The sequence below is a fragment of the Pseudophryne corroboree genome, chromosome 9 (genome assembly GCF_028390025.1).
Source record: "Pseudophryne corroboree isolate aPseCor3 chromosome 9, aPseCor3.hap2, whole genome shotgun sequence".
In the NCBI taxonomy this organism is placed as follows: domain Eukaryota; kingdom Metazoa; phylum Chordata; class Amphibia; order Anura; family Myobatrachidae; genus Pseudophryne; species Pseudophryne corroboree.
In genome coordinates, this window is record NC_086452.1 from 85,358,201 (window position 1) to 85,373,038 (window position 14,838).

General features: G+C 47.5%; 1 protein-coding gene across 8 annotated transcripts in view; it reads right to left on the reverse strand.

The window, feature by feature from the left end:
• Window positions 1–4,082: 4,082 nt before the first annotated feature.
• Window positions 4,083–14,838, reverse strand: part of SLC5A9 (solute carrier family 5 member 9) — a 166,506-nt gene continuing 155,750 nt past the window's right edge. For all 8 annotated transcript variants that reach the window (XM_063939579.1, XM_063939582.1, XM_063939583.1 and 5 more), the window contains 4 exons: window positions 10,882–11,097; window positions 6,238–6,364; window positions 6,061–6,123; window positions 4,083–4,446 (listed from right to left, as the gene is read on the reverse strand). In XM_063939579.1, the coding sequence (XP_063795649.1) occupies window positions 4,238–4,446; window positions 6,061–6,123; window positions 6,238–6,364; window positions 10,882–11,097 (615 nt within the window). In that variant the 3' untranslated portion in view covers window positions 4,083–4,237. The remainder of the gene's footprint in view (window positions 4,447–6,060; window positions 6,124–6,237; window positions 6,365–10,881; window positions 11,098–14,838) is intronic.

The following is a 14,838-nucleotide window of genomic DNA, read 5'->3' on the forward strand; positions in this document are numbered from 1 at the left end:
TGCCCATGGGAATAAATTTACGAGTGTAATTATCGAGCAGCACTTTTAAAACATCCCGTTTCTCCATAGTATTTTTTCCTTGAAACGAAATTTCCCAATCAGTGTTCCTTAGAGCTTCCCTTATCATATCAAAGTTGACTTTGCTAAAGTTTAGAGTCCTAGTTGAGCCTATATAGGACTGCTTATAAAAACTGATATTGAATGTGACCATATTGTGGTCGCTGTTTCCCATGGACTCCCCTACTAGAATTCACTGGGTACAAAGTCTTTTATAGCAAACAAGCTGATTTTCCACTACAGTACTACGTAATTGGGAAACTAAGCCACTGGACTGAAGTTAAATACACTGTCTAATCTTGATAAAGACGCCGCCGAGCGTTGAAACGCGTTGATACAGTGTTATATTGATGTCTTAAAACCAGCATATCCATTGAGGGGAGCATGTGACATTGTTATATCCGGATTTTACTTTGTCAGCTGAAGTCCATCTCTGTTTCCCAAATTGGGTATGACTGGTCGTCTGTTTGTATTATTTTCTTAAAAATAAAAAATAAAAGGGGTTTGATTTGCCCTAATTGGCTTCCCTTTTTTAACTCCACATATGTCCACATGAGCAATATTCATCTGCATCATATGGTTTAAGAAGAAAAATCCCAATATCTTCATCAAAGAAACCTTTATGTGTTTTCTACCCTATTCATAAAAGTAAGCATACACGTAAGAATTCGTTGCCAAGTCCTCGTCATATCACTTTGGTGACCCCATAAGAAGGTGGACGTTTGAGGTCTTCTGGGACTTTTCCATCACTTCATTCTTCCCCTACACAGTGGAAAGAACTTTTTTGCATATGCAGTATTACACTATGTTATGTTTAATTTTCTGTTTCATGTAAACCCTGATATCGGTGTGAGGACAACTCAAGTGAAGGGACATTTGGAGCGCAAAGAGTGAGATCGTACCTTTTTTTGTTAAATATTTGATAAAAAATCCCCATTATTAGTCAATACCAGGTCTAAGATTGCATTGTACCTAGTTGCTTCCTCAATTAGTTGAAGTATTTAGTGTATTTAAAATCCTATTACCCCTAGCATTTTCACATGAGTCATTTGTCCAATTAATCTCCGGATAGTTAATATCTCCCGTCACTATTACCTCTCCTAATCCTGCCGCTTTTTCTATTTACTTCAATAACAATTCCTCATCAAGCACATTAATACCAGGCGGCTTGTAGCAAATCCCTATAAGTATCTTTTTTGTTGCCTTTTCCCCACATGCAATTTCTACCCATAAAGTCTCAAAAGTGTTTACCGTCCCCATGTGAATATCTTCCTTATATCAGGTTTTAAAATCGACTTTACTTAAAGACATACCCCTCCACTCCGTTTATTTAATCTGTCTCTCCTGAACAGCGTGTAACCCTTCAGATTGACTGTCCAATCGTGAGATTCATCCCACCAAGTTTCAGTAATGCCTTTAATATCGTACTGTTTGCTTGCTGCCAGGACTTCTAGTTCCCCCTTTTTTCCTGTAAGGCTCCTAGCATTTACATACATACAGTTAAGATAAGTATTCCCCCTTGTGCTAGTGACATCATTTTCTATATGCAATATTGGTGACCCGTAGTTATCGTCAATTAGCGTTTTCACAATACCCTTGGTAATTTCCACATCAGTACCCTTGTTACTAACCTTGCCGACTGCTTTTTCTCTACCCTCTTCTCCACCCCCATTCAGCTCACTACCTCCATTTATACTGTTTTCACTGCATGAGCCATAGTTTCTAGCTAAACCCTCCCCCCAGGCACCTAGTTTAAATCTCCTCCAACCTTCTAACCATCCTGCCCCCTCCTCAACTGCCATTTTTTTTGCCACGATAGATTGCACCTGAACTGCTGCCCCCTCCTCATTCAGGTGCAATCCATCGTGGCAAAAAAAATGGCGCCTGACTGAGAAGTCCGCCAAGTGTTCCCGGAACACAAACCCTTCTTTCCTACGCCAGTCTGTAAGCCACACATTTACCTCCCGAATCTCCCTCTGTCTCCCTGGGCTAGCGCGTGGCACAAGTAATATTTCAGAGAATATTACCTTAGATGTCCTTGCCTTAAGTTTCTGGCCTAAGTCCCTATAATCTTTCTTAAGGACATCCCACCTACCACTAACTTTGTCATTGGTGCCAACGTGCACCAAGACCGCCGGGTCATTCCCAGCCCCTCCCAACAATCTTTCCACCCGGTCCGTGATACCTTATCCATTGTTACTAACTAAGGGTGTTAAAAACAGATCAGATATTGGGCCTGATTCACATGTGGGCTTTGATGGTGTCGCAGCTGAGTGATTATTGGAAGACTATGCACGTGTCACGGCCGCAGTGCGCACACACCAAGGTGTACCTTTGTCGTGATGCTCGCAGTGAGGAAACAGTCGCAGAGTGATTGACAGGAAGAAGCCATTTGGGAGTGGTAGCGGGAAGTGTCTGCAAAGATGTGGGCGTGTCACAACCATTTTCGGTGCATGTCTCGGCGTGCGGGGGCATCTGTGTACACCTGTGGGAAGCTGCTATACTTACGAAGCCTCACAGTTCCATCACTAAAAGAGATCGCTGCTGCATCGGCATTGTGACTGCATCTGAACCCCATTGAGGGTTATTCAAATGTGGCTGGAGCTGCTATCACTTCCTTGGAAGCAGCAGTGATAGCGCTGTATGGTGATGCAGCAGGAGGCATCTATTACAAGCAGTCGCCTCCTGCTGTAGAAGTGATCCGAGCTGTGTCCTAGGATGCAGATCTCTCTCGCACCATCGGGCTTTGTAGCAGGCCACCAGTCGAGACCAGGAAATTTCCATCCACCAACAGAGATCCCCATACCTCTCAACATCGGGAGATGGGGAGCTGGGACTCCCAGGCACGTCGCGGCCAAAAGGGGCATTGCCTATAGGAAATGGCGTGTGGCTTCACAGAAGTGCCACGCCCCCATTTCCGTCACTAAAAGGGCATGCCCAGCGCTCTGTGAGCTGCTGGCATGTCCCCAGGCCCTCTGTCTCCTGTGAATAGATGCTATGCGCATGCGCACAGCATCTATTCACCACTGCTCTGCTAGGCAGAGCAGCGAATGACAGGAGCCTCCTAACTGACCCCCACCGCGGGACACTGGCCCGCAGGTGGGACAGCAGGACAGTCCCCCCAAAAATGGGACGGTAACACGAAAATCGGAACAGTTGGGAGGTATGGATCCCTGACCTCTTCCCTTCCACTAAATGGCACCAACACGTCTCCATTTTCACAAACAGAGGCCGTCACTGCCCCCTTCCCGTCCCCTAGATGGCAGCAGACTGTCAATCACTGACGGTCTGCTGCCGTCCTACTTTCTTCATCACAGGAACCATTCATGCATATGCAAAACAGGTCCTGCGCATGCAAAGTACTGATAATTGGTACTTTGCTACATGAGATGCAGCAGCGACCGGACCTAAATAAGGTCCATGGTGCAGTCCGCTGATTAAACAGGTCTGAACTGCGCATGCGCATGCCAGAGATGCGATCGGCATCTCTGCCCAGCAATTGCCTCTGCCTGATTGACAGGCAGAGGCATTCGCTGGGCGGGAGGAGGCGGGCCGGCGGCGTTGGTCCAGCGCTTTATGGGCATGCCCGGACCGTTTGGGGGCGGGCCGCGGCGGCTGCGTGATGTAACACGCAGCCGCTACGACCCGGAGTGCGAGGGGTAGCTCCCTGCCAGCGCGCAGGAGCTGCGCTGGTAGGGAGCTACTCTTCAGGCACAAAAGCATCGCTGTCGTGCGATGCTTTTGTACCTGTCGGACCAGACATGCTGGGCGTCCCCCCGCATGTCAGGGTTCCTGATCGTAGCTGTGCAAAAAACGATCTGGTCTGAATTAGCCTGACTTAGCCCCTGTGTTAGGAAGATATACAGGGCCAGATGCGTCATCGCTTGGAAAGTGATAAAATGGAGAGTGAAAAAGTGCCAGCCAATCAGGTCCTACCTGTCATTTTTCAAACACAGCCGGTGACATGGCAGTTAGGACATGATTGGCTGGTACTTTTTCTTTCTCCATTTTATCACTCTCCAAGCGATGATGCATCTAGCCCACAAGCTATTTTCCCAGTTAGGCCTCAGTCCCTGGAAAAAAAATGGAGATGTTTTGTACTGACAAATACTGTAATACTGACAATGTTAGACTCCATGTGATCCAATCTATAAACACTCTTATGTCTGCCTGCCACGCTTTATCCGAAATACGCCCAGAGAAATACATTGATGGAGAGGAGGAGGAGAGCATTGATGTCACACACTCGTTTCCAGAACGGTGCTTCCTCAATACTGGTCATCTTTAGCTGTAATCGCAGTTCTTCCTCCTTGGACAGCTTGACCTCAGGCTGCATGGATAAACCACAGAACCAGTAATATACCGTCTTCCACCAGGAGTGTGTGGGGGCTGCAATCACAAGGTGGATTTAGTGATTAGAATTAGACACGCAACTGAACATACTACATACATGCAGCTGAGCACAGGACACACTGATTGCACCCACCCTGAGGTCAGGCACCTCAACTACCAGCAGCACCAACTTCACACAAATGGGGACATGTATCAAAAATCTGCAAGAGATAAAAGGGAGGAGTGGCCTGTAGAAACCAATCAGCTTCTGGCTATCTCATGCTGGAGCCCAGTCTCACTGGACAAACTGCTGGATGCGACAAGACCACCTGCTCGAGTTTTACGTTTTTATTAACTTTATTATAGTTTTTATATTGCTGTACTGTTATTTTGATACTGCCATTTTATGCCTCAGTATTCAGCTTCTCAATTTTATTTTTCCTCCACCTGGATGTTATACATCCACTAATTGCACACCCTGCCAGATGTAACCTACGCAGTGTGCACAAGATGGCTGCCTCAGGTGGTTCTTTCTTGGGCAGGGTGAACAACTTGTGGATCTATTCCTACAGTGCATGTCTTATTACACGTTTCAGTCACCCATATATGTCTTATTTCCTTGGACAGCTTGTCTCACACATTGTAACCTTTCTGGTGCACCAAAGATGGCTGTCTCGCCTGGTACACCAGTGTGGATGGGATGAAAAATACTTGGTACGGATTGTTATATACTGTAAGGGATCTGCCTCTAGTTTTAGTACACTGCAACTTCCCCATTTTGTGTAATATCTTCTAGGCGTTGCCTATTCCACCTCCCTAGCGCACCCAAAATGGCTGCTTCGTTTGGTACCTCTCGTGGGTTAGTTATGTAACCTGAGGAACTTATTAATCAAAATGACTGCAATAACCCTGAATTAAGCTAATTGTGCCCGTAATGTTCACTATGTTTACCGTTTTTCAGTTTGTGTTCTTCATGCTGTAATACTAAATCTCTCTGCTATGTTTTTTATGCTTATAAAGCGACTCTGGGGTAAATTTACTTAGACGGGTGTTCTATTTAAGATGGGATGTTGCCCATAGCAAGCAATCAGATTCTAATTCTCCTTTATCTATCACCTTCTAGAAGATAATATCTGGAATCTCCCATCTTAGTAAATTTGCCCCTCTGAGTCTTGCTGTAGAAAAGCGCTATATAAATATAATAATAATTATCATTATAATTTATCTAGGAGAATCTATAAAATGACAGTTAGGAACAGGTTGGTTGCTCTAGGCAACTTCTCAATTTTTTCTCTCTCAAAGGTTTGATACATCTCCCCAATAGCCACCCACAAGACAGTCAACCAGCATTAGACATCGGGTCTCCGCCACAAATGTACACGATCGGTGGCCTCCCAATCGATGATAAAACTAGTAACCATCACCATCAGTCCATCGATGCTTGCTAATCATTAATGGTCGATGGCCAACCCATACTGAAAGTTCAGATTAAACATTATAGCTCAGAAGTGGGGTAGAAAGAACTTAAATATTATTAATGCTCCATCAAAAGGAAGAAGAAACATTAATCATTTACAAATTGTATCTATAGGGGATATAAATGAAAATTTTGCATAGTGTGCAATTTAATTGAGTTACTTAAGGGTTTATGTGAATAGTTCTTCCACTCACCATTCTTGATCTCCGCATATGGACTATCTTGGATAACTTCCACTTGTGGCACTAAGCCTCCTGCTGTGGGTGTAAACATGGGGACAATTTACAACCATACTGGAAATACACTGATAAATGTTTACACACACAGCCCTGGAGAAATGTCCTCATGGAAGGAGTAAGAATGTGGTTCACCTGGTTCCTTCTCAATCGGTGTACCGGCTGCATAGATTGAAGCAATGTCAGGCGAAGGTTCCAGTTGACCTTTTAAGTAAATATTTTGATTGGATCTATTTCTTGTCCACCAAGTCATACGACCAAGCTACAGAAGATGAACAAAAAAATCACTCAGAATACAATTTCCTTCCAAGGGGTATATTTACAAAGATTCGTGTTTTTGCCGTTTTGAAGGGTGTTTGATCTCGAATGGTATCGGGTGCATTTTACTGCAACTTTTTGAATCCTGATACGGTCATTCACTAAGCTGCCGACTTTTCACAATTCGTATTTTCCGATGTCGATGTGATTCGTAATGTAAGGCAGTGTTTTACGGGAGTGATGAGTAAAACACTGCCTGACAAAACACAAGGAATCCCAGCCGGATCTGTGAGATCCGTGCAGGGCTTCATTGTGTACCTTAAAAAGGTGTTTAAAGTCTTTAAAATTCTGAAAAAAAAATCTGTGGGGTCCCCCCTCCTAAGCACAACCAGCCTCGGGATCTTTGAGCCGGTCCTGGTTGACAAAATATGGGGAAAAAATGACAGGGGTTCCCCCATATTTCATCAACCAGCACCGGGCTCTGCGCCTGGTCCTGGATCCAATAATACGGGGGACAAAAAGCTTAGGGGTCCCCCGTATTTTTAAAACCAGCACCGGGCTCCACTAGCCAGGTACATAATGCCACAGCCGGGGGACACTTTTATAGTGGTCCCTGCGGCCCTGGCATTACATACCCAACTAGTCACCCCTGGCTGGGGTACCCTGGAGGAGTGGGAACCCCTTAAATCAAGGGGTTCCCCCCCTCCAGCCACCCAAGGGCCAGGGGTGAAGCCCGAGGCTGTCCCCCCCATCCAAGGGCGGCGGATGGGGGGCTGATAGCCAAGTGTAAAAAATGTGAATATTGTTTTTAGTAGCAGTACTACAAGTCCCAGCAAGCCTCCCCCGCAAGCTGGTACTTGGAGAACCACAAGTACCAGCATGTGGTGGAAAACCTGGGCCGCTGGTACCTGTAGTACTACTACTAAAAAAATACCCCCCAAAAAACAGGACACACACCGTGAAAGTATAAGTTTATTACATACATGCACACCTCCATACATACGTACTTACCTATGTTCCCACGAGGCTCAGTCCTCTTCTCCATGTAGAATCCTTGGGGGACCTGTGAAAAAAATTATACTCACATAATCCAGTGTAGATTCTGTCCTTTGTATAATCCACGTACTTGGCAAAACAAAAAAACGGAAACCCGACCACGCACTGAAAGGGGTCCCATGTTTACACATGGGACCCCTTTCCCCGACTGCCAGGACCCCCCCTGACTCCTGTCAAAGAGGGTCCCTTCAGCCAATCAGGGAGCGCCACGTCATGGCACTCTCCTGATTGGCTGTGTGATCCTGTAGTGTCTGTGAGGCAGCACACGGCAGAGATACAATGTAGTGCCTATGCGCTCCATTGTATCCAATGGTGGGAACTTTGCGGTCAGCGGTTGACCGAAAGTAACCTCACCGCTGACCGCAAAGTTCCCACCATTGGATACAATGGAGCGCAGAGCCCGGTGCTGGTTGATGAAATATGGGGGAACCTCAGTCATTTTTTTTTCCATATTTTGTCAACCAGGACCGGCTCAAAGAGCCCGAGGCTGGTTGTGCTTAGGAGGGGGGACCCCACGCAATTTTTTTTCACTTTTGACACTAAACACACCCTTTTCCATAGATAACCATGCACAGATCTCACTGATCCGTGCATGGGGGGTCATTTCGAGTTGTTCGCTCGGTATTTTTTTTCGCATCGCAGCGATTTTCCGCTTAGTGCGCATGCGCAATCTCCGCAGTGCGACTGCGCCAAGTAAATTTGCTATGCAGTTAGGAATTTTACTCACGGCTTTTTCATCGTTCTGGTGATCGTAGTGTGATTGACAGGAAGTGGGTGTTACTGGGCGGAAACTGGCCGTTTTATGGGTGTGTGCGGAAAAACGCTACCGTTTCTTGGAAAAACGCGGGAGTGGCTGGAGAAACGGAGGAGTGTCTGGGCGAACGCTGGGTGTGTTTGTGACGTCAAACCAGGAACGACAAGCACTGAACTGATCGCAGATGCCGAGTAAGTCTGGAGCTACTCAGAAACTGCTAAGAGAGGTGAAATCGCAATATTGCGAATACGTCGTTCGCAATTTTAAGAAGCTAAGATTCACTCCCAGTAGGCGGCGGCTTAGCGTGAGTAAATCTGCTAAAAGCAGCTTGCGAGCGAACAACTCGGAATGAGGGCCCTGGTTATCCAAACTCGACTGGAAAAAGCAGGTCTATTTTTTTCCTGCTTTTTTTAACGAATCGAAAAAAAATAGACCCGCACTTGAGCACTCAGAGACTAACACCCAAATACGAATGAATAGTGAATGCCCGTATTGTATGAAATAACAGCCGCGTTTGACCGATGGTCTATTCATTCGTATTTCAGAACTTTGCCAATCAAACCATTACAAATAGACCAGACACTGTCGAGTTTTCTGCTTAGTGAATTCCCGGATTGGGACTTAGAAAAAAACACAAATCGGCAAAACTCGGATTTTTAGTAAATACTGGCCCAGGTGTCAATGGTTGATTCCTGTACAATGTAATCAATGTAATACAGGCTGTCATATTCCTTTTGTGTGAATACACCAGTTGGAAGAACTGGAGGCAAGTCCAAAAGCAGTTATCAGCAGACTGCGTGTGTACCGCATGAAGCAATTGTAGACTGTGTATGTGCTGCACCACGTATGCGCACTGTCAGAGAGGACACAAGAGCGGATGGTTCACTCCATATGTGGCTGGATTGCTTTGTCCATGAAACGGGAATTTCTGAGCAGCAACTGGGCAATTACCAAGCAGATGCATGGAAAGTCCCATCTCATGGGAATGCCATGGTCACATAGCCAGATGTTGCGTTCGTTTAAGGTGTGCTTATGGAGAAGGAAAGCCTTTTTCAGATGGCTCTTTTGCACCTAGCGTGACTGTACATGTCAATAATAATGATGGCGGTTACAGCCCTGCGTAAAATAATTGGGTAGTTTAGGACCCGGCGGGTCCTAGGGGGCCCACCAAAAAGGCAGAATTTGTGAAGGGGCCACTGTTACTGTATCAAGGATCTCTCCCGCGCCTACACTGCTGCCAGTGTACTAGTGCCACGTGGCCTAAGACTACATGAGTAAAGGATGTGGGAGGGAGGGGGAGGCTAAGCTTCGGCAGGGAACCTTGTGCAATGGCCGGATATCCCTGCTGGTTTCCATAGCCGCCAATATCAGACAATGCATGTGCAAGATGGGGTGGAGCAACAAGTTTCTGTGTGCGGCATGCTGACACTGGGGGATTACACTGTAAGGGACACTGGCTGGAGTGAGACATGACGGGCCTTGAATGACATGGGGGGGACTGGCTGTGGTGACACATGAGGGCCCTGGATTGACAAATGAAGGGGCTGTAGTGACACATGGTGGGGGGAGGGTCAGAGTGACAAATGAGGGGGCTGAAGTGACACAGGGGGGGTGGAGTGGCAAATAAGGGGGTTGGAGTGACAAAGGGGCAGGTGGAGTGACAAATGAGGAGGCTTGAGTGACACGGGGAGGTGGAGTGACACATGGAGGGGCTGGAGTGACACACGGGGGGGCTGGAGTGAAGCATGGGGAGGCTGGAGTGACACATGGGTGAGCTGGAGTGACACATGCGGGGCTGGAGTGAAACATGAGGGGCTGGAGTAACACATGGGGGGAGTGGATTGACACATATGGGGGCAGGAGTGATACATTGTGAAGGTAGAGTGCACATTGGGGGACTGGAGTCAACAATGAGAGGCTGGAGAGACACCTGGAGAGGGCAGGAGTGACATAGAAGGGGGCTGACTGCAATGACACATAGGGGGGCTGAGTGACACATAGGGGGCTGTCTTGGAGTGACCCATAAGGGGCCTAAAATGACACGTGAGGGGAATGTAGTGACACATACAGGGCTGGAGTGTATTCTCTGAATGCATTTTTCCCCCCAATGTATTTTATGTGGATGCAGCTATTTCAGTGTATTTTATGTGGATGCAGCTTTTTCAGTGTATTTTATGTGGATGCAGCTTTTTCACTGTATTACTATTTTATATGGATGCAGCTTCTTCAGGGTATTTTATGTGGATGCGACTTTTTCAGTGTAATTTATGTGTATGCAGCTTTTTTAGTGTATTTTATGTGTATGCTGCCTTTTCAGTGTATTTTATGTGGATGCGGCTTTTTCAGTGTATTTTATGTGGATGCAGCTTTTTCAGTGTATTACTATTTTATATGGATGCAGCTATTTCAGGGTTTTTTATGTGGATGCGACTTTTTCAGTGTAATTTATGTGGATGCAGATGAGGGGAATGTGGCATACATACACTGACCGGGGGGGGGGGGGGATTGTTTGTGGAAGGGAGGTCCCAAATCGGTGCCTTGCTTAGGGCCCCGTATACATGACTTATTATCAGCCCCTCTATGTGCTGTAGGAAGACACCTATACTAGCTGCATTTGTGCATAATAATATATGCTGCAGCTCTGCATGTTCGTTAGTTGGTACAATTCTGGGTCTTCCCATTAAGACAGGAAAGATGAGGTAAGTACTTACCTTCTCATCAGGCATGGCTTGAGTGCAAAGACTAATCACAATGCAGATAATTGCTGTCAGCCCAAACAGAAGGAGCGCAAAATACAAGTAATGGACATCCTTGAGCACAGAAGGTCGTTCGTCCACCTCTCCACAGTTTGGGGCTGTATACACAAAATCCATAACCATTCGAATAACACCCACGACCAAGCCAATGACTAAGCCCCAGAAGGCCCCCTGTGGGTAGAAAGAGCACACATCATCAATGATCAGACGGCAAAACTGTTACTTTAAGTCATACACCAACAGGTCATAAGTAACTGCATAGCCACATGTTCCGCTGTACAACACCCCTTTCCTCATTGTGTTTACTGGGGGAAATAGGCAGCTGCTACAGACTAAGGGGTGTATTTATTAAATATTCTGTCCTAGACTTGATAACTCTCGTTTCTTATCGCCGCTGTTGTCGCCTAAGTGTATTAAAATCACCTGCAGGGGTATGCTCAATTCGAGAGCGATAGGGATGGAACTGCAGATCCTACTCATAGTAGCTCCTGCAATCTGTACCTAGCCCATAGCCTGCAACGTTATCTACCGGAGCCAATCTCAATAAATTCTGCAAAAATACAGCCCCCATGGAAACCCAATGGGAGTGCTTTTTGCAAGTGAAAACGGCTGTGGCCCCACTCCCAAGATGCATTCAGGAGATACTGTAAATTTGCAGATATCCCCCGAAAACAGGTGTGTTCAGGGAATATCTCACAAATTTACTTAGGCCTACTTATTAAGCAACATTTGCAAGTTACCCACAAATATAATGGATCTCACCAAACATACCATGGAGCAACCCCAGCAGATCTCTGATATCTGGCACAGTATCTCCAGGTTGGGTACGCTGTACTGGCGCTGGGGATTCCGGCAGTCAGTATACCAACCGCGGGATCCCGGCATCAGAATGCCGGTGGGGAGGGGGGCGAGCGGAACTAAAGCCCCTTGCGGGTTTGGTGGCGAGGTGCGCTCACCACAGGTTCTATCCCCACTCTATGGGTCTATGGGTGTTGTTGAATAGTCCCTGCTAGTCTGGATTTCGTGCTGGCGGGATGCAGGGGTCGATATTGTGATCAGAAGACATCCCGTATCTATTTCCAACAGCAGAATCAGCCCCCATAGGTTTCTGTGGGTGCTGCTAGGCTGCCAGAGGGGGGCAACCAGGTCAGCACAGTGTGTGTGTGTGCAGGGCCGGTTCTTGGGCGCTGGGCGCCCCGGGCGACAATAGGGGCATGGCTAAGTACAGGGGGCGTGGTCATTTACGCCCCCTGTACATACTGAAATGATGTGCGGTGCGCAATGACATCATTGCGCACCGCACAGCAAAGGTTCTGTGCTTATACTAATCAGTGCTGCCAGTCTGATACTACAGTGCTGATTGCTGGTACTGTGGGCTGCACTCCCCTCCGTCCAGCCGCAGCGTGATCCCACGTGAGAAGGCTGGAGTCAGCGTGACACAGGTGATCCAGGCAATGGAGTGGCTTTACAATGAATTAAAGGAGATAAGTGGAGAAATACACACACACACACACACACACACACACACACACACAGAGAATAGCAGCACACTTGGGAACGCGGCTGCACAAAATGTTTTTGCTTGTATTTAGAATGTAGAAATTGCAAGAATGATATATAATTTGATAATCTCATTCACTCCTTGAGATATACTGTACAATGTACACAGTATATACAGAGCATTATTCTGTGTGCATTGTAAATCTGACAAAGGGAATGTGATCCTGAATGTTATATATTATTCATGCACTTTCATCCTAGATAAAAGGAAGAACACAGTATTTTGTGAACCTGGGAGGTCATTCCGAGTTGTTCGCTCGCAAAGCGATTTTAGCAGAGTTGCTCACGCTAAGCCGCCGCCTACTGGGAGTGAATCTTAGCATCTTAAAAATGCGTACGATGTATTCGCAATATTGCGATTACACACCTCGTAGCAGTTTCTGAGTAGCTTCAGACTTACTCGGCATCTGCGATCAGTTCAGTGCTTGTCGTTCCTGGTTTGACGTCACAAACACACCCAGCGTTCGCCCAGACACTCCTCCGTTTCTCCGGCCACTCCTGCGTTTTTTCCGGAAACGGTAGCGTTTTTTCCCACACGCCCATAAAACGGCCTGTTTCCGCCCAGTAACACCCATTTCCTGTCAATCACATTACGATCGCCAGAACGATGAAAAAGCCGTGAGTAAAATTACTAAGTGCATAGCAAATTTACTTGGCGCAGTCGCAGTGCGAACATTGCGCATGCGCATTAAGCGGAAAATCGCTGCGATGCGAAGATTTTTACCGAGCGAACAACTCGGAATGAGGGCCTTGGTTTTACCCAATTGCTAACAAACTTGCTGCTGCGATCAACTCAGAATTACCCCCATGGTTTCCCACTGGGATGCCAATCTCTGTGCGTGTATTAGGTTTGGCGGATTCATCTCCATTTGAGAAGCTTAGTACCATGGATGGAAGTGACCCCAGCTTAGTGCCAGAGGCTGGCTGACGTCATTCTGGGGGAGCCTTAATAAAGCTTGGAGAGAGATAAAGTATCAACCAAACAGCTCCTAACTGACATTTTTTGCAGGCACAGCCTGTAATATGGCAATTAGTATCTGATTAGTTTGTACTTTATCTCTTTCTCCTCTATATGGGCGGGATGTACTTAACGAAAAATGTGTTAAACCCCCATTTACCGCATTTTCCTAATTCTGACCCGTTCGCTTGCTGCTTTTTGTCGCAGCCAAGCGAACGGGTCCCTACTGCGCATGCACCGGTGCCGTAGTGCGCCGGCGCATGCCAGACGGTTGAAGGCCGTATCAGGGATGCGATCGCCTCTGCCTGATTGACAGGCAGAGGAGGTCGCTAAGCGGGAGGGGGCAGAACAGTGCCGTGTGGCCGCCGTTTCGTGGGAGCAGTCCGCCCAACGCAGGTGTGGCCGGACCAAACGGGGGGCGGGCCGCAGCGGCTGCGTGACGTCACACGCAGCCGCTGCAGGCCGGGGAGCGATGAGTAGCTCCCGGCCAGCACGCTAAAGCTGCGCTGGCCGGGAGCTACTCCTGAAGTGCAAAGGCATCGCCGCTGTGCGATGCCTTTGCACTTCTGCGGGGAGGGGGGGGGGGGAGGGGCGGCACTGACATGCGGGGCGGACTAGCCCTGTGCTGGGCGTCCCCCCGCATGTCAGTGTGATTGGTTGTAGTTGTGCTAAATTTCGCACAGCTATGATCATCTCGGAATGACCCGCTAAGCCCCAGCTGTCAGGACAGCACAGCAGAAGGGATCGCCAGCTTTTAGGTGGCAAAACCCCATAGAAGCCTATGAGCTTTTCTCTGCTGCGCTGGTGTGATGCCCCGTGGCCACCCCCGTCACTCTGCGCATGAGCAGCCTGACTCCCAGGGCCGAAACCCGGAAGTCAGGAAGCCGCAGAAGATCGCAAAGGACAGCTCACTTCGGAAGAGCTGTCCTTTGCAATGCTAATCGCATACAGATGGAGCCGCGCTCATCTATAGCGGCACCGTTGCAAACGTGTACTCCTGGCGTGACTAGGCGAACCGGCGCCTAGCCGCGCTACCGGTGTGCACTGAAACTCTCCCATTACAGCGAATGGGGTGCATGCGCATGGCTCAATCTGTATGTTAGTACATATGCAATTAGCTTTGTGATGAATGGTGGCGATGGGCAATGTTATTTAATGCATCCCGCCCCATCTCTCTCCAAACTTTGATAAATCTCCCACTTTGTTTTGTTTCCACTGGAAGAGAAGGGGATCAGACTGCAATCCTGCCTAGGGCCACATATGGACACTGGTGGGCAAGACAAGGCTGGAGCTGGATCTCGGTGGAATTCTGTCCTTATATACAATATAGCAGATTTGGAAAGTAAGCTCCTAAGTGACAGCATTATAGGCTTAGCTGAACAGTCCCAATAGAC